Source organism: Myxocyprinus asiaticus, chromosome 47 (assembly GCF_019703515.2).
Source record: "Myxocyprinus asiaticus isolate MX2 ecotype Aquarium Trade chromosome 47, UBuf_Myxa_2, whole genome shotgun sequence".
In the NCBI taxonomy this organism is placed as follows: Eukaryota; Metazoa; Chordata; class Actinopteri; order Cypriniformes; family Catostomidae; genus Myxocyprinus; species Myxocyprinus asiaticus.
The window spans coordinates 7,439,765-7,458,291 of record NC_059390.1 but is presented as its reverse complement, the minus strand read 5'-3'; the positions used below and the strand labels follow the sequence as shown (position 1 = coordinate 7,458,291).

Below are 18,527 nucleotides of genomic sequence, written 5' to 3'. Positions count from 1 at the left end.
GAAAATAATTCATAAACCTTTTTATTTCTTTTTATTCAAGGTGTTAGGTGTTGCTTCGATGTACTCAACAATCATTGTTCCTCTTCTTGTTTTTATAGAACTACTCCATAAGGAGAAAATAGTTTTGGACTCTAAGGTGTATATTTATGCAGTGGGGATGTCCCAGGCCTTCTTTAAACCCAGAGAGTTACCTGTGCTTAAACAGTGAGAATTTAAGTGCAAAAACATCTGCCCTGGATTAAACTGTAGATAGCTGTCAGTGAAACTTGTTTGCTGTTGCACACATTTGTGAGCCCATGGGAGTGATAAAATTGATGATACTTGACAAAGGCCTTAGTGTTTTACCATGGTTGCCTAAACATTCCTAACAGTCTAACACTTAATTAACAGTTATTTATTGTTTGCACAGTTTTTGCTTTGGATTGCTGTCTTTGAAATTCTGGGATATGTACTGTAGTGTCTCATGTTATTCCTCCAGTGTCTGTAATAACAATCATATCTAAATAAATTAGTATAACGGGAAAATGGTACAAATGTAGTATACTGTAGCTGTGCATTCATGAAAGGTCATTAGAAGATCATTACACATTGCTACGTGTTCCTGAGTGATGACGACAAACTACAGCCGGTACTAGCCAGATATTACTTCAGTCTTTTGACTTCAGAGGATGAACTGATGCCAATTCCAATTGTAAGACATCAAATAGTTCATATGCCACTGCCTGAACCCTGGACTTAGGATGGACCCCACCGAACCTCACCGAAATGACCTGCAGGTTGAACTGCGATACACCTCATTAATCTCTGCCTGCATCACCTTTGTTTGTTGATGGACTACACTCATGACTATCATTTAATTGCCAACAAAATCCTTCATCAGCCAACTAACAAAGGACAATGCATCTATGTGAACTTCTGCAGTTAATCCAGGATGGACTTCAACGACATTAGTCATTAATCTTTAAGTTCATAAAAAAAAAATAATAATAATAATAAAAAAAACTTCTTGTTTTTAAACACTGGACCTTAACGCTTACTTAATTTACACATTTTAAACCATGACTTGCACTGCACACAAATAACTAATATTGGCATTATATTCATGTTGTTTAGGTAGAGAAGAACTGGCCCCCACAGTGAGCCTGGTTTCTCCCAAGGTTATTTTTCTCCATTAACCAACATCTAATGGATTTTTGTGTTCCTTACCACAGTCGCCTTCAGCTTGCTCACTGGGGTTCTAAATATAATTATTATTTAATTATTATACACAATTTACAATCATATTTAATCACACTACACAATGATCACTCTAAGACTTTATAAATATTAGTTTCATTATTTTATGTTTTGTTTATGCATGATTTCTTGTAAAGCTGCTTTGAAATGATGTGTGTTGTAAGAAGCGCTATACAAATAAAAATGACTTGAATTGTAAGAATTACCAGGTTATTATAGATTCACTGGATATTATACATTCAGTGCTGCCTGAATGATATTCCTGTAGTAGTGTGTTCCTGAATAACTTAATTTTTTTTTTTTTAAATAATACATTTGACATGTTTGGTTTTGCATTTGTGTGTGGGATTATTTATTGCTTATTTGTTATTCTGACCCTAGTGTGCTGTAAACCAAAGAGTTGTTTGTGTATTTAGAAACTTGGCCTGTAGTAGGGACAGAGCTGATTAAGATACGTTATTTATCACATCACTGATTGTTACACCACTAAGTAACAAAAATACCCTAGTTATATGATAAAGTATTCTTGAAAGTACCTTTAAGTACCATGTAAAAACGATATAATATGAATATGGTTGTTCAGTACTGTGGGGTACCAATTTATCAAACAGTTGCTGGGTTTCCATCCAAAATGTTTCTCATTTTTAAAGCGTATTTCTAATAATTCGACTTGTTCGTAAGAAAATACGAATTCGCATTATCATGATGGAGCAGCTGAATGACCTCTCCCTGCTTTCGGGACAGTTTCATTTGCAAGATTGGAGCAAGTACCTCATTTTATTAAATGCATCCACGAGACACCGCAGAATAAGTGTAATATCTGATATAATGTGGGCTGAAATAGCTACAATGCCCACACCGCATATACCTGGGAGCGCCCGCTTTCAGAACTGTTCTGGCGGATTGTGAGGACCCACTTTATCGACCAGCTGTGGCAATGCGAAGAATGACAAGCGCTATGTTCAAAGAATTGTGTGCCAAGGTCGGACCTTTCGGTGGGCTTGTCACATTAAGCTATCGCACACTCATAACACATGCACGAATGGTCAAAACACGTCATCGTTTTTCGAATAAACAGTTTCTGTCACCTTAATGCGCAACTCTAGAAAATCCACCTCCTCCTAGCTTATTACATTTTAAGCGAATTTAGAAAGTTTATTCGCATATCAAGCGTTTCCATTGAAGATTTCTTATGCACAATTAAAAAATACGCATAAAAACAGTTGGATGGAAACCCACCATTACTCTCTGATCCCATTATATGAAAATTCATTTGAATGACATGGCAAATGTAAACAATATCACGTGACCGCCACAAATTGGAGGGAAGGAGTTGTAAAAATGTTTAATCGTATATTCTATAGTATGTTATTCGAATTAAATGTTATGTCGCGTTTAATTTGACTGCAAGTTTTTCTTCTCATTCGCGTTTCGGACAGGCACAGAATTCTCCCGGAAATCTGACGTACTTCCGGGGTCCTGAATATTAAAAACATTTTGCGCCAAAGTTGAATCAGCGCAGAGACACTCCAGCACTTTTTATTTGCGTCTAAAACAAGGAAAAAGGATAAAAATAAAAATGACAGGTAAACTGATCAGCATTTTAATATGGAGGCGTTAACCTTCCGGTGGAATAAATCATATTGATATTAATTGGGATCTGGTTGTCAACACAGTTCCTGATACAGTAAAACTCTTTTATAACTTATAATTTTACTGAGCTAATATTTATATCATCAGTATATATTATAGTAAATAATGTATACTGTAGTATTATTTTCTACTAATATAATACATTTAATACTGTGTGTGTGTGTGTGTGTGTTGTACCTTGTCAGATGTATCTTAGTTTTTTATGAACTGTATGTATTTATATAGTGTGTATCTATGTGTTGTATTATACTGTATAGTGTCATACTATATACTGTAAATTTAGTATACTCTTCTATATTTAGCAAATGTATGTATTGTATACTATAGGCTACTATGATATTTTAGATTTGTCTGATCTGCTTTTGTCATCTGTTTCTTGTGTTCGATATCAGAAGAGGGGAATCTGGACCTGTTGCTGTCTTTATTTGCAGAGAGTGAGGGCCAAGATCCAGAGACTGCTGCAGCTGCTGGAGAGAGCAGTGACAATCTGGACGACCTCTGTGATGGAAGATGAAGATGATGATCAATTTGTTGAGCCTGAGGAGGAACAGGAGAATGAGGAAGGGGTGCCACCTGGGAAATCCAGCTCAGCTGTTGGCAACGGTGACTTGAATAAGTCGAAAGAACATCTTGAGGGTAGGAGTATTAGCCACTGGCATTCTTTACTCTAACCTGACTGTTCAAAGTAATGGTTGATATATTGTATGCACACACCTGTGACCGCACGTCTGTTGTATATTATTTAATACTTGATATTGAAATAACCTACAGTGAGGTTAATGAACTTTAGTACTTGACAGAAAGGATTGTTTAGCTGGATTTATTTTGATTAATAAATAAAATTTTTTATTGGGCATTGGTGCCTTTAATCATATTGCTACTGTTGCTGTTTTATAAAAGCAGTAAGTCATGAGAGGTTGATTTGCAATGATTTTTACCCTGGTTAAAGCTCTGCTTTGTGCCATGCCTAAGAACACCACTTAAAGGTGCTATATGTAATATTTTTACTGTATTAAATCATAAAATGACCATAATATGTCATTAGAGAATTAGGGAACATGCTAAGTTGAAATACTGGCTTCTCCGATAACAATGCTACAGCCAGTATATTCTACTTTGAAGTTTCCATTCTGGGCCGGAATTTCTGTTTATGTTTTGTCCTGTGTGATCCTGCCCACTGCCCACTCACCAATAGTATTTCGACACTGCCAGGTTCCCAGATTTGAAGAAGTTTGCAGGCAAACAACACTGGGTGCTGCAGCCAAGGAAGCCAGCAAACGAACTGGATCAGAGATTACAGATTCCACCCGACCTAAAAAGCCACAGCACAATACTTGTTGACCCCTCTCCAAACATAGCGCTTATGGTTGTGACCATAAAGCTCTATTTTGGTCTCATCACTCCAAATTACAGTGTACTAGAAGCTGTGAGGCGTGTCAAGGTGTTGTCGGGCATATTGTAACCGGGCTTTTTTGTGGCATTGGCGCAGTAAAGGCTTTTTTCTGGCAGCTCAACCATGCAGCTCATTTTTGTTCAATTATGTCGTATTGTGCTCCTTGAAACAACCACACCACCTTTTTCCAGAGCAGCCTGTATTTCTCCTGAGGTTACCTGTGGGGTTTTTTTTGTATCCCGAACAATTCTTCAGGATACAAAATTCTTCAGTCTACCTGACCTTGGCTTGGTATTGAGATCCCTGAATTTTCCACTTCTTAATAAGTGATTGAACAGTACTGACTGGCATTTTCAAGGCTTTGGATATCTTTTTATATCCTTTTCCATCTTTATAAAGTTCCATTACCTTGTTACGCAGGTCATTTGACAGTTCTTTTCTGCTCCCCATGGCTCAGTATCTAGCCTGCTCAGTGCATCCACGTGAGAGCTAACAAACTCATTGACTATTTATACACAGACACTAATTGCAATTTAAAAAGCCACAGGTGTGGGAAATTAACCTTTAATTGCCATTTAAACCTGTGTGTGTCACCTTGTGTGACTGTAACAAGGCCAAATATTCAAGGGTATGTAAACTTTTGATCAGGGCCATTTGGGTGATTTCTGTTATCAATATGATTTAAAAAGGAGCCAAACAACTATGTGATAATAAATGGCTTCATATGATCACTATCCTTAAATAAAAGACAAAATTTCACAATTTCTGCCAGGGTATGCAAACTTTTGAGCACAACTGTATCTCTTTTTACTCGCTCTGTAGGAAACCACGTCTGTCTAATATAGATTTTGAGCAAAAAATGGCCAATTGCAAAATGATCAGGCTTCCTCAGTTGCCTGATCGACTGGCTAGGGACAATTTAGAGGACAGCGACTGGGTCACATTCGCAGTGGTCATAAATAAGATCACTCCACAAAGCAAAAACAACATAAGCAGCAGTGAGCCTCCCTGATAATTGTTTTCCAGCATAGGCAAGTTTGATATCAAGGAGTCCATATAATATAATCCTGTATTTTGTTTTGTAGGGGAAAACCTTCAGCATCTGGAAACTGAATGATCTTCATAACTTGGAAGTGTATGTGTCCCTCTTTCTATTTGGGAATATTCACATGGATTTGTGGAAGACTGACACTGGAACAGTGATCGGCATCCTCAATCCAAACCCGATGAAGAACAAAGGTGGTTCCAGTGAGGTTTGTGTATGGTTCAGAGAGACGGAGATATTAAAACCTTTTACATTAAAGGGAGAGTTCACACTAAAACAGCTCTGTAGGGCCTTACTTATTGCAAAACTTTGAAGCTCCAAAATCACATAAAGGCAGCATAAAATAATCCATAAGACTCCAGTTGTTTAATCCATGTCTTCTGAAGCGATCTAATTGGTTTTGGGTGAGAACAGACCAAAATATAACCTTTTTTTCACTATAAATCTTGACAGCAGCTGTCTCCTTGGCTATCATGATTTCAAGCTTGATTAGTGTAATTATCTAGGAAGTTTAATCAATTTTGAAATCATGATCGTGCCTAGAGACCGCAATGGCAAGCTGTACAGTGAAAAATTGGAGTTATATTTTGGTCTGTTCTCACCCAAAACTGAATAGATTGCTTCAGAAGACATGGATTAAACAACTGGAGTCTTATGGATTACTTTTATGCTGCTTTTGTGTGCCTTTTGGAGCTTCAAAGTTCACTTGCATTGTATGGACCGGCATAGCTAACCCTATTCTTCTAAAAATCTTTATTTGTGCTCTGCAGAAGAAAGAAAGTCATACACATCTGGAATGGCATGAGGTTGATTAAATGATAAGAGAATTTTCATTTTTGAGTGAACTATTCCTTTAAACTTTTACTACATACACGTTCTCTGGTGCTGTAGTACCATTGTTAGCCAGCAGGTGGCCATGGAACATCAGCCCACAATTTAAATAAAAAAAGAAATGTAAGGCTATTTTAGAATGACACTGGAATATGAGGCTTCAGTGTCTGTTAATAAGCATGAACATATTTAATCTCTGTCTTTTATTTACCCCTCATGTAGCTGTGTCTGGATCTCCAGCTCAGTCCATCTCTGCGTCTGACCTCCTCAAACAACAAAAAGAACAGCACCAGCAGAGACTAATGGCTCAGAAGAAGAGAGCAGGTGATATTCAGAAGAGGTGAGGGTTTGATTGGCTCTGTGTACTTACCATGCTTCTGTCTGCCTGTGGTTGTTAATGCATAAACTGCATTTGACTGTACAGTATGCATTTGAATTACATTGGATTTTGAAAGCTAATATGGTGTTTTATGACCCCATTTTCACTTTCTGGGGTGCTATGAAATAGTGGTTAAAGATCTGGTCTGGTAATTGAAAGGCTGTAGGTTCAAACCCCCCAAATGGTGATCTATGAGTTATCGACATTGTGTACTTGATCACGACACTTAACAACAAGTTGCTCTAGGTGTTTTAAACTGTACTAAGTTTACCGTAAATTGCTTTTGATAAAACCGTCAGCGAAATGACTGCATACTTCTCTCTCCTCACAGTGCTCCAGAGTAGCGCAGGGCCTGCTGTTCCCTCTCAATCGGCTATAAATGGGGGTCTCCTAATTTCCCCAAAAGGACCCGCTGGTCCTATGTCCCATCTCTCAGGCCCACTGGTTCCCATGCTGGAGCATGGCTTTTCAGAAGGGGAGGATATTCTCCTCGATCAGTCCCCGCCTTCATCAAAGAGCCAATCAGCTGCAAAGGTACCGACCTGGGAAAATGTCCCATAATGTGAAAATGGCAAAGCCGCCATGATTTGATTTCTGTGTAAGTACAGTGTTACGCTAAAAAATGATTCTCCAATGTCAGAAAATAACAAGGGCTCGGGGCATAAATGGCAACAAAAATGCCCACTGTAATCCCTGTTTATTTTTATTTTTTGGGGGTAACCTAAAAGGCATTTCAAGCCTAGACATGCATGTTATTGAATAAAATGTTATATACATTTTCTGAACATTTATGTTAATGAACTGATACGTATAGGTACGTCACATAAAAGGATGACACACAATATTCTTTGTTATGGTTAGAAAAAATATGCCCTCATTAGGGAAAAAAATGCCCCTGAAAATCAAATCCAGGGGGCAAATATTGCCCCTTAATTGAAAAGTTAATTTCTGACATTGCTCTTCTTACCTTTGCATTGTAAAGAAGGCTTATACTTTATAATTTGCAATGTCAGTGGTATTTTGTTAACATTAAGGGTTTGCCCACTATTATCTAAACATTAATTTGATGTCCAGCACAACTACAGTATATCAAGTGTTCATAATAGCTCATCTCATTTTTGCTCAGTGTGCAGCTGTGAGGAAACTGCAAGCAAAAGGCTCAGTCATTACTAAAGATGACCCGAATGCTGTAAAACGCAAGCGAGCCAACAGCGACGACAACGCAGAGAGACTGGCGCGAAATCTGTGCACACCTAGCGGTACAGACGAAACCAGACATTGGCAAGTGAGTCTTATGAGTGGTTGTTTTGCTCTGTGGCATTTATTCTTCTAAATATATGCCCGCAGGAACGGATGAAAATTCAACTGGTGAGGAGGAGGAGCCAGCTCTGAAGAAGAGGCGGGCACAGCTAGAGTACATCCAATCAGTGGAGTTTCAGTGCATCCTCAGCGCCAAATCCTCAAACTCGTGGATGATGCGAGAGGTGTGTATCTTGGCAGAATATCAGTGTTTTGTTGAATGTTAATGCTTTGATATTCTATCCCCTGCATATTCTGATGTCACCATGAGTAGGTGGAGCTTGTTGTTTATTTGACATCGGGATCCAGCGCCACAAGCCTTCGGCCTGTTTTAAAAGGCCCTGCCAGATGGCGTTCTTTGTTTTGAAAGCTCTAGTTTTTCTTCTAACTTTGAGGGTACACTAAAACGCAGCAGTTAATTAAAAAAATGATGCTGCGGATGCAAGATTTTACTGTGTTTGACAAAATGCCTCTTGTTTAGATCGAGGAGAGGTCCATGGAAGTGTATTTTGAACTGCTGGTGCAAGAGGAAAAGATGGAGGGGAAGATGAAGAGTGAAAGGGAGATTAAATGTCGGGCTGTCACCTGCAAAACCGTAAGTCAACTCTATTTGACCAGGGAAGTACAGCATCTGCCACTGTACTGTTTAATCATATGAATTACTTTCTATGTTGTGTGCTTTGCCATGAAAATGCAGCAAAATGGTACGGGAAGTCGTTCAAGCTGTTCTATTGGTTCAACAGCCCTGTTGACTAGGGTTGCACGGTGTATACCAGTGCTACGTTAGTATTGCGATACTAAAGCTTCAAAATACTGGCGGTGCCACAGTGTTTTTTAAATGGTAGTACCGTTAATACGGTAATACCATAAGTTATGTAGTATATGCGGAAGTAAATATGATTTTCGCTAAAACCTTCATTTGATACAGACCTATGTCTACAATAACGTTAAAAATGTAGTCTTTTCGAGTGGAGTCCCCTTCACGCAGTGCCCTTTAGGAGTGCAAAATGCTGTTTAGAATTTGCCCCTTATATGGTACGGTTTATTTTTCGATGTGTGCTTTTCCCATGCTTCAAACACACACGTCTGAATCCCGGCAGGTTAATTTGGTGGTCGTGTCTCCTAATGGATAATATGGATTTAAATAAAACTTTGGAGAGTGAGAAGCTTTTTAAAAAAACAATTCACGTAGCGAGATTTGGAATTATTTTGGGGTTTTGCCAGATGAGACCAGGAAAACCCATCTGCCGTGAATGTCTACAAAGATTTCAAACCAAATGGGGAAACACCAGCAACCTTATTAAACACCCTCTGACTCATCCTACTGCTTCTGCAGAATACACATAATTTTATTTATTTATCACACATTATACATTTGCACATATCCAGTGAAATTCTTTTTTTTTTCCTCATATCCCAGCTAAGCTGGGGTCAGAGTGCAGGGTCAGCTATGATACAGTGCCCCTGGAGCAGATAGGGTCAAGGGCCTTGCTCAAGGGCCCAATAGTGGCATCTTGGCAGTACTGGGGCTTGAACCCCTGACCTTCTGATCAGTAACCCAGAGCCTTAACCACTGAGCCACCACTGATCCCGCTGAGCCACCACTGATCCCGCTGAGCCACCACTGATAGTGCCACTTCATTGAACCTAAATGCTTTATCTTAACATTTACGGATATACCATTTCTCTGAAAAATCGAATGTTGCCCTCGTTTATTTTTCTCCAATTACAAATGCATGGTGGCGGTAATTTCACACTTATGATCAGGGCTACAATGCTTTTGGGAAACGTAGATTGAAGAAACCATTGGTGGCATCGCTTGCGATGCTTTGGAGAAACACAGCCCAGATCGGTTTGATCACACCCATGAGCCGTGCGAACAAACCGGTATGTGTGTGTGATCTGCATTCGCGCTGATGTTTATCAGGAGAGAGGGGCTGAAGCGGTTGTAATAATGACTTTTCAACCATACAATATCTTTATTTTTATGTCGCCAACATTCAAATATTCACAGAAATAATGAGAATAAATGTTTAAAGCTGTTGCCATTTGAACTGGCTGTTTTGATGTGGCGAAGGTTTTTTGTTTTTGTTTTTTACATCAAACTAAGAATGTATTAGGTAACGAGTTAGCCCATTTGAGCCTTCTCTCTGTTCATCCATCAGTTATTTTCACCACATCCAGAGCAAAAGTGGAATGGCTAGTAACACACTAACGTGTGGTATCGTGATACTTTAGCTGGTATAGTAGCGTAAGATATGATTACGGTATCGTGACAACCCTACTGTGGAGTAACACCAAGTTTGTTGCAATTTGTGCTTACACAATCATAAACAGGGATCAGTTCTGCATGATAACTAACAATCTAGGATTAATCACAGCAGTGATAATTAACATCCAATCTTGCATAGAGGCTTAAACCCGCTCAATAAACCTCGTTCAACAGAAATGAAAGGATTATGTGGTTTCGGATTGATTACATTTGTTTTTTTTTTTGTTTTTTTATCCCCTTTTCTCCCAATTTGGAATGCCCAGTTCCCACTACTTAGTAGGTCCTCGTGGTGGCACGGTTACTCACCTCAATCCGGGTGGCCGAGGACAAGTTTCAATTGCCTCCACTTCTGAGGCCATCAATCAGCGCATCTTATCACGTGGCTCACTGTGCATGACACCACGGAGACTCGCAGCATGTGGAGGCTCATGCTACTCTCCGGGATCAACGCACAACTTACCACGCGCCCCATTGAGAGCGGGAACCACTAATCGCGACAACGTGGAGGTTACCCCATGTGACACTACCCTCCCTAGCAACCGGGCCAATTTGGTTGCTTAGGAGACCTGGCTGGAGTCACTCAGCACACTGTGTACTTCATAAACTCCTATTACCTGCAGTGTATATACACCCACTTTAAACCAGCCGACCGTTGCATGGAAGAGAAACACGACTACCACTGGCACGATGCCGTCAAATGCTTCTTCAAATGCTCCTGTGGTCAGAGGAAGATCTGCCTGGCGCATGCAGGTAAGAATACACAGCAGTACCTTTTGTGATTTTATATATTTGGTTATAGTTAAGTTATCATAGTTATAGTCCATGACCATGGCACTCTGCAATATTTGGTTCTGATTGGTCAATCACAATATTCTGCAGTCAAATGCTTTTTTTTAATTGATGGTTGGTCCCAGGCAACTGATTTCCTACATAACTGTGCTAGATTAAAGGAATATCTTGGGTTCAATACAAGTTAAGCTCAATCGACAGCATTTGTGAAATAATATTGATTATATTATTTCTTAAAAATGAGCAAAAATGTCTTGTAATGATTTTTGTGTTATAAAATCACTTACTAGCCTTTTCTGTGAAAAGATAAAGCCAATTTTACAACTTCGTTGCCATGACTATGTAATGTCAACAAACCCTAAAATAACTGTAAAAATGATTTAAACAACTTTACATCTCAAATAATACATGAGTTTTAACGTAATAATTAATGCAAGTGCTTTTAAAAAATTACAAGCATCACATTTCTGCCTTTAAACCCTCCAAAAATTGGCCACATTCACTTCCATTGTAAGTGACCCACTGTAACTTTAATTATTTTTTATTTTATTTTGTATTTTATTTATTTATTTTTTTAAAGAAATGTAGGGACCAGTCAAAATGAACATGTGGTGATTAACATTATGATACAAATGCTGTCGATCGAGCTTAACTTGTATTGAACCTGCAATTTTGCTTTAATGTCTCTTGTATCACTTCATGGTCCCTTTCTTCTTGCATAAAAACAATTCATTTCAATTTAAATCAATATTTCATATCCATTTATCTACATCTTTGGTAAGTAGATTTGTAATAAGTGGCATAATATACTTTTGTTTTGTTTTTTTTAACTTTTGAATTATTTTACTCATCTTCCACTTCAGCCAGTGTGGTCTCTTCTAGTGGGAGAGAGACGGCATGTTAAAGGTACAGCTTCTATTTATTTACAATAGATTTGGGTTTTGACACTCATGCATTATAATTGATCTGTTATGGAATACATCAGCATGTATTTGTGTTGACACACTTTGCCTCCACAGGAGAAAAAGGGACCCAAAATTGGTGGTGAACTGCTGTTGCCACATGGAAAGGAACAGCCTAAATTCCTTAACAGTCTAAAGTAGCAGCAGTTTCCCTTGTGTGCAGCCTGATCTTGAGGAATCCAAACACAGATCTGTGAAGACTCTCATAATATATACAGTGAAATTTCTTTGTTTTCACATATCCCATCTAAGCTGGGGTCAGGGTGCAGGGTCAGCCATGATACGGCACCCCTGGAGCAGATAGGGTCAAGGGCCAACAGTGGCACCTTGGCGGTGTTGGGGCTTGAACCCCCGACCTTCTGGTCAGTAACCCAGAGCCTTTAACCGCTGAGCTACCACTAATGATGTCTCTATAAGTATATAGGTGTCAGCTTTGGATTGCAACAAGACCTTGAATCACTGAATGTTAAATATGATTTTTCTTTTACTAGTTTATTATGTGTCTGGTGTCTATGTGTGTTGTTTTAACTTGAAGCCTTTTTAAAATGTAAATATTCTTATGTACTCTTCCTGTTTTAGGCATGCCTGAATTAAACAATCAAGTGAATTGTGCTGTGTTTCATTTATACGTTCATCTGCAAATCAGTTATTGATTTAATCAATTATTGACTGGAGAGGATGGCACACATGCTCAATCTTGTTTGGCTCCTGGTTTGATGTTATATATTAAAGCTTAAATACCCCCTTGTGCTTTTCTTTAAGGATTAGGTGTAGAAATAAGCCGTTTTACTGTCAGTAAGGTGAAAATGTGAGAGGGATGACAGCACCAAGGCTTATGAAGGTAGATAAATCTTTCTACTTGTCTCTTTCTCCCTCATTTTCCCATCTGTCTAAGCTCTCAACGCAGGAATGTTCATTCCATTGCCAGCAAATACTGCCTGAGAATTATTATTCAGTCTGTATGTGCACAAACTCATGCATCTGTTTTAATATGTACAGTATATGAGTTAAGTTGTTGCAATGGAGGTGCAGGTCATTCTTTTAATTTTTGACATGAATTGGCTTTTCCTCCCTTTTTTATAGCATTCTGGTCACTGCATTTTATATTAAATCTTCTCACTAAGGTGGAAAATGTGAACTATCTTTATTCACATCAATACAGACAGTTTAAACAAAGTTATTTAAAAAGAAAAGTCAGATGAGAGCTAAATGTTATTACTTGCAAAGAAATTGTAAGCAGTTGCTTTTGGGGAAAAAGCTTAAAATGATTCGCTAATCATGAATGTTTTGACTGGACAAAATAACGTCCAATAAAGTAATTGTTACATTTAAGATAAATGACTAAACAGGATAAGAACAGAAAATGCTTACTGTATGTTCCAATCTCTATGATATGTATTAAGGAATTTCCATGTATAAGTGCTTAGACAGTGTTATAAATAATAATAGCCTAACATTATAACATGGTCATATTAATGTGATCTTAAATGTTTTTCTCTAACAAAGGTGACTTTTCTGATAGAAGCCCAAGGTGTGTTCAGACATAAGGGCGGTGGTGAGGGTATCGTGGGTAAAGCCCATCATAGTGAAATTCTCTCCACTGTTCATTCCTCTCTCTGGTCCTCTCATACTGTTCTGTTGAAAGAAAGACAGAGAGAAACAAGAACTTTTAACATGATCACACACATTGCAGGTTATTTATTAGTTAATAGTTACTGCCACTATACAGATGTCTTAGAGTAATTGCTGCTGCTGTTAAACTGAATTTACAGTATATATATATATATGTTAAAATAACTGATTCTGAAAGCTTCTTAATATAATACATAATGTAATTTAATTTTACAGTCACAACAATAACTGTAGTAACTGGTATTTTTGAAGAAATTATGGTTACTATAGTACAAGACTGGAGAATTAGTCATCAACAGGTCAATTAAAATGCCCAGCTGAAAAAAAAAAACTGCTAAAACCAGCATGGCCAAGATGGTTTAGCTGGGAGGCAAACTGGTCACCCAGCCTGACAACCTAAAAAGTGTACAAAAACCTCTCTAAAACCAGCCAACTGACAAAGATGGGTGACCAGCTCAAACCAGGCTGTCCGTTTTAGCTGCTTTTTCAGCAGGGTAATCATTGTGTTTAGAAATTCAGTCTCAATTTTGCCAAAGTTTTCCTCTTCTCTGCCAAATTTTCTACCGTTTTAGGAATCTAGGAAATTAATCTGGATTATTATTCCTAATCATTTTACTACATGGCATCCAAAACAGATTAAATATCAGTCTTTAAAGCCATAGCTGTCATCAGCCTCTTATTAGTTTTATAGAGAGGGCAGTTTCTGAGCATATAGGGGCCCTAAGCGAAATCCTACAAAACCCTGTGAGCGTGAGCGTGCGCGTGCGTGTCATATCTAGCTACAACTCTCTCCTTGCAGTTACATTCTCCCTTCCCTCTCACGCCACAAGGGGGCCCCCATAACTGTCTGATTGAGCCACAACAGCTGCCTGAGTCCTACTAGCAGCTTTTAATGTATTTAAAAATGGGGAAAAAAGAACTACCTTGCTTTGCAGGGCCCCCTGGTGACTCTGGGGCGCTAAGCGGCCGCTTAAACCGCTTATGGCTAGAAACAAAACTTCTTATAGAGTAAAGTACAACACTGTTTGCATGGCATATTTATCCAGTAGAGGGATTGCACAGGATGTTTCTCTTTTCTAGAGACCAAAATAATAAAAAAGATCAATCTTACCGTCACGCTCCTCCTCTAAATAGTTCTCATGCTCATTGCTTTGTTCCTCTAAGTGCTCCCTCCTTCGCTCATTTGCACCCATCTTCACTCTCTGCTCCGCTAATGGAAAGATAAATAATACTGAGTTCAAAATACAGTCAGTATTCATTGTTAAACTGTGAACTGAAAAGGTTTATTCATAAGAACTTAGTTTAGTGATACTTTTTGGAGGGTATATAAAATAAAAGGCATACCTAAAGAACACGGTAGAAGCCTAATATAATGTTGATATAGTACAATTGAATGATAGCAAATAGGATGTACTGTCCATAAAATTGCTGAGTGCTAATTAACACTTAAATATACAATATTTAATCAAAATTAATTTTTATACATTGATAGGGCTGTCAGTATATTTTGAAAATGACACAAGGGGTGAAACAAACTCTTCCGTTAACTGGCCAAGCAGAAACCGCTATTAGCTGATAATCTCAAAATGGCCAAATATCGGTCGATATATCGGTTAACTTAAATCAACCTCTAAGAATAAGGATAAAATTGCTTGTGGATTTCCATTAAACAGCCTCAACCCAAAATCTTTGCTAGACTGCTTGTTCGTTAGTGTTACCATGATGATTCACAGACATACATCTACTACAGTTAAGACCTCAGATCCTTGTATTCCTGCAAAACACACAAACACTTTCGCTTTCTCTTAATTTAGGATACCTCTCAGTGTCCTCAAACTAAACAGGCTTTCAGCTGATGACTGTACAACAAAAATACATTTAAGGGTAAAACACACCCCCATAAGCAGTCGGACAGCTTGTGTGATGGGAAGCTCAAAGATATTAGCAAATTTTGCTTGAATGCCAAAAGTAATCAAATTTTTTGTCTCTCTCTCCATATTAAGGGAGGTTGTTTGAGTTCCATGCTTACACATTCCACTCTCGACCCCCAACTGCTTTACCTCCTTCAACCTGCAGAGTGCTTGTGCACCGTCACACACACACACACACACATACATCGCTGACAATTTAATACACACTTCAGTAAAGGTTGTCCATGCTTTCATTTCCGTAATGGTGGGCTGGCGGGCTATGGGCAACGTGATGGTGTTTTGGGGGATGTTAGTGTGTGTGAATGAGAGAGAGCGGCTTCATAAAGTCCTGTTGATCCTTGTGGACTTCTGGACCACAAATTGGGGTTCACTGGGGTTTTCAGTCCAGTTCCCTGAGATCTATCTTTCTGCAGAGTTAGTTCCAAGTCCAGCATACTTGATCCAGCTGATCTAGGTCTTTGGGTTCACATAAATTACAGGCAAGTGTGTCAAATTTGAGTTGGAGCTAAACTGGGTTGGAGCAGCACCCTGGCAATTATGACTTAAACGTGCCAAAAAACAACTGAAACCAAGCTTTCTGACAATATGCAAACTTAGTGTTAATGCTTAAGATATGTGTTAGGAGTGTAATTTCAATGACAGTCGTTAGACTTTGATTAATCCTTCAAAGATTATAAGGAAAGCAGATATGTCAGGATATCACAGTGCTCACCATAGTACTCTGCATACGTTTTCGGGGATCTGCGACTGCGACGTTTGAAGAAGTTTGAGGCATCTGATGCTGGCATGAAAATTTGTTTAGATGATACTGCAAAAGCAATGGGGAAAGGAGAAAGCTTGAGGCATTTGGAGAATGTGTGTGGGTTTGCTTTGGGGAGGAATTTGTCCACAGAAGTTAACTAAATCTGACAAAACCTTTGTTTGGGGATACCCAGAGACATCCTTAATTGGAAAAATAATAAAACATACACAGTATATCAGTGCCAGAAATTGACTTTGCAATTATGGAGCAATTTTTGACCGCTGTATTTGATTCTCGGGGGCATTTTTTACCTTCATGAAGGCAATTGTTTTATACCTACAGTATATAAAAATTTATTGTAAGTCAAACTTTTAGGGAAAATACTTAAATTTTACTAGGCCTAGAATAGAATATTAAAGCCTATATCAGATGTTACAAATAAAAAAAAAACAATTCATTATAGTATTCATTATGAGGGCGTTTTTACCCCAACATTTTAAATTATGTGGGCTTTTTTTCACTTTTAGTGGCATTTTTGCCCCAAGCCCCCCTTAAATTCTGAACCTGATATATTATGTGTATATATACAGTATGTACATAATTATTTTAAAATGCAAAAAGTTTTCTTTTGGAGGTACAGTTGAAGTGTGGGATTGGGTTATTAGCTTTCTATAAAAACAATAGTTAGTAGAGGTCTATGGTATGCTGTTAGTATACTGTAGCTAACAGGACATGTGTGTGTGTGTGTGTGTATTCAACTGAACGTACCCTTAGTTTCACTGTCTTTTCCATCACTCACCGCTGCACTTTCAACTCCTGCCAGCACTGGAGACAGAAAAATGGAGAAAGAAAATAAAGGGTTTGGTTCCTATTTTTTCTTGATCGGATTTTGACCAATTTTTAAGTGAAATAATTGATAACTATTCCAGCAATGTATTTGACAGTTAAAGGGTATCTACTGTAGAAATGAAAGCAAGCTTAAAATGAATGAATACACTTTGGTATTACCAATTATAGGTTTATGGACATGGTACCATGGTTTTAGCATGTTTATTTTGACATGTACCATGGTAACACTGTTTTTTGGATATGTGCCTATTTTTATGTGCATTTGTTCAATTTAAAAATTAAAAAATGCATAAACCATTTTTCCAATTGAGGATGTCCCAGGGTGTCTCCAAAGGGAAGTTTAGTCAAATTTAACTAGCTTCTGGGGAAAATTATGTCCCCAAAGTATAGTTAGGTTAAAAAAAAAAAAAAACACACAGAAGTGGTACTCACCAATCAGAATGAAAAAGAAGGGCAGCAGTGTCAGCAGAGCTGTTTGAGTCCAGGCCATCTTTAAGGAGTGTGTGAGAGAGTGTGTCTTTTGCAGGTATCAGAACCACACTGAGACCTGAGTGTGTATGTGTGTATGAGAGAGGGAAAAGAGGGAAGGCAAAAGGAGGGAGGGGGCAATTTAGAAATTTCACTCATCCAGCGGAACGCAGGAGGGGTGAGAGAAGAAAAGGGAAGAGACACCCACTGATGTGTGCTTCTCGAGAACCTCTGTGTTTATAACAGCTGCTGTCATCACTTACTGTTTCTGTCCAAACCTTTAGATCTGGCAGATATAAAGTTAAGCATCAGGTTTCCATTCCAGTTAAATAAATGAATAACGGCTCAAGTGTGTCTGATGGGTTTCACAAGCAGCTACTTGTTAGTATTAAGCCGATTAATTTAGCTTTACTCCCCCGGTAAATGGCAACTATTTCACCTGTCATCATAAATAATTCCCACTTGCATTGCCCTCATTTTTTTATTTTTTGCCTGAGATCAGGTTTATGAGTTGATTCTGAGATCCATCTATCTATCCATTATTCCATCCATCTAAGACAAATGTGTGTCTGAAAGTAAGATACTGACAGAATGAGAGAGAATAAGTAACAGTAACTGTTGGAGAGAAGGACAGAATGTGAGGAAATGGGAAACAGACAGGCTGTGTTTAAAGAAAGAGAAAGTGAGTAGATCAAAGTTTTATATACTGTATATTTTTTGCCTTCTACGTGGCTTCGCTTCCTCTCTCCACACTTATCAAAATATATCAAAGTCTAAAAGAAAAACTTGAAGATTGAATCAAGGCTTTGCACTTTCTGGGTTGGCTTGGCTATAGGGTGGGCATGTGCATTTATGAGGCATTTTTCCATGCTGTGTAAATGGATACCATCCAGGTATTTTCTTCGGGTTCCAAGTCTCCACAAAGCAGACAGTCCAGGAAGCAGTAGCAATTCCAGCCATTCTCCAGTCCCCAGTACACATTTCAGAACGAAAGCAGCACGTGAAATACTATTTGTGCCATAAGAGGACTTTTTCACAGAGGTTCC

General features: G+C 38.4%; 3 protein-coding genes and 1 long non-coding RNA gene across 6 annotated transcripts in view; 3 read left to right on the top strand and 1 right to left on the bottom strand.

The window, feature by feature from the left end:
- Positions 1-1,533, top strand: part of LOC127436671 (coiled-coil domain-containing protein 3-like) — a 99,252-nt gene extending 97,719 nt beyond the window's left edge. The window contains exon 7 of one of the 2 annotated variants that reach the window (XR_007896443.1): positions 1,114-1,533. The gene's annotated coding sequence lies outside the window, so the exon portion shown is untranslated. Of the gene's footprint in view, positions 1-98; positions 1,057-1,113 lie in introns of those variants that run through there. The other variant, XR_007896442.1, reaches the window with a different exon arrangement.
- Positions 1,534-2,736: 1,203 nt separating this feature from the next.
- On the top strand, positions 2,737-5,480 carry LOC127436679 (uncharacterized). The gene is made up of 3 exons (XR_007896446.1): positions 2,737-2,822; positions 3,282-3,525; positions 5,368-5,480. It is a non-coding gene; the product is annotated as an uncharacterized LOC127436679 (long non-coding RNA).
- A 504-nt stretch (positions 5,481-5,984) lies between these two features.
- LOC127436674 (protein MCM10 homolog) lies at positions 5,985-12,458 on the top strand. Of its 2 annotated transcripts, XM_051690969.1 has the most exons (8): positions 5,985-6,498; positions 6,869-7,071; positions 7,664-7,796; positions 7,885-8,021; positions 8,318-8,431; positions 10,372-10,858; positions 11,761-11,803; positions 11,917-12,458. In XM_051690969.1, exons 2-6 carry the CDS (start codon positions 6,958-6,960, stop codon positions 10,459-10,461), a joined length of 588 nt encoding a protein of 195 aa, XP_051546929.1. In that variant the 5' UTR covers positions 5,985-6,498; positions 6,869-6,957; the 3' UTR covers positions 10,462-10,858; positions 11,761-11,803; positions 11,917-12,458. The 2 variants fall into 2 exon arrangements, with proteins under 2 accessions (XP_051546929.1, XP_051546930.1); XM_051690970.1 differs by lacking the exon at positions 11,917-12,458 and having other exon boundaries at positions 11,761-11,804.
- A 535-nt stretch (positions 12,459-12,993) lies between these two features.
- LOC127436676 (unique cartilage matrix-associated protein-like) lies at positions 12,994-17,604 on the bottom strand. Its single transcript, XM_051690971.1, has 5 exons — positions 17,446-17,604; positions 16,933-16,989; positions 16,135-16,230; positions 14,603-14,701; positions 12,994-13,494 (listed from the first exon to the last, which is right to left on the bottom strand). The coding sequence occupies exons 1-5, from the start codon at positions 17,501-17,503 to the stop codon at positions 13,397-13,399; spliced, it is 408 nt and encodes a 135-aa protein (XP_051546931.1). The 5' UTR covers positions 17,504-17,604; the 3' UTR covers positions 12,994-13,396.
- Positions 17,605-18,527: the final 923 nt, after the last annotated feature.

Bases quoted from the DNA above. Each gene is read 5' to 3' on its own strand.
- LOC127436676 (XM_051690971.1), bottom strand. From the start codon at position 17,503: ATGGCCTGGACTCAAACAGCTCTGCTGACACTGCTGCCCTTCTTTTTC. The intron at 16,990-17,445 runs GTGAGTACCACT...TTCTGTCTCCAG, and splicing joins CTTCTTTTTCATTCTGATTG to TGCTGGCAGGAGTTGAAAGT. The intron at 13,495-14,602 runs GTAAGATTGATC...TTCTTTCAACAG, and splicing joins TTTAGAGGAGGAGCGTGACG to AACAGTATGAGAGGACCAGA.
- LOC127436674 (XM_051690969.1), top strand. From the start codon at position 6,958: ATGTCCCATCTCTCAGGCCCACTGGTTCCCATGCTGGAGCATGGCTTT. The intron at 7,797-7,884 runs GTACAGACGAAA...ATATGCCCGCAG, and splicing joins AAATCTGTGCACACCTAGCG to GAACGGATGAAAATTCAACT. The intron at 8,022-8,317 runs GTGTGTATCTTG...CCTCTTGTTTAG, and splicing joins ACTCGTGGATGATGCGAGAG to ATCGAGGAGAGGTCCATGGA.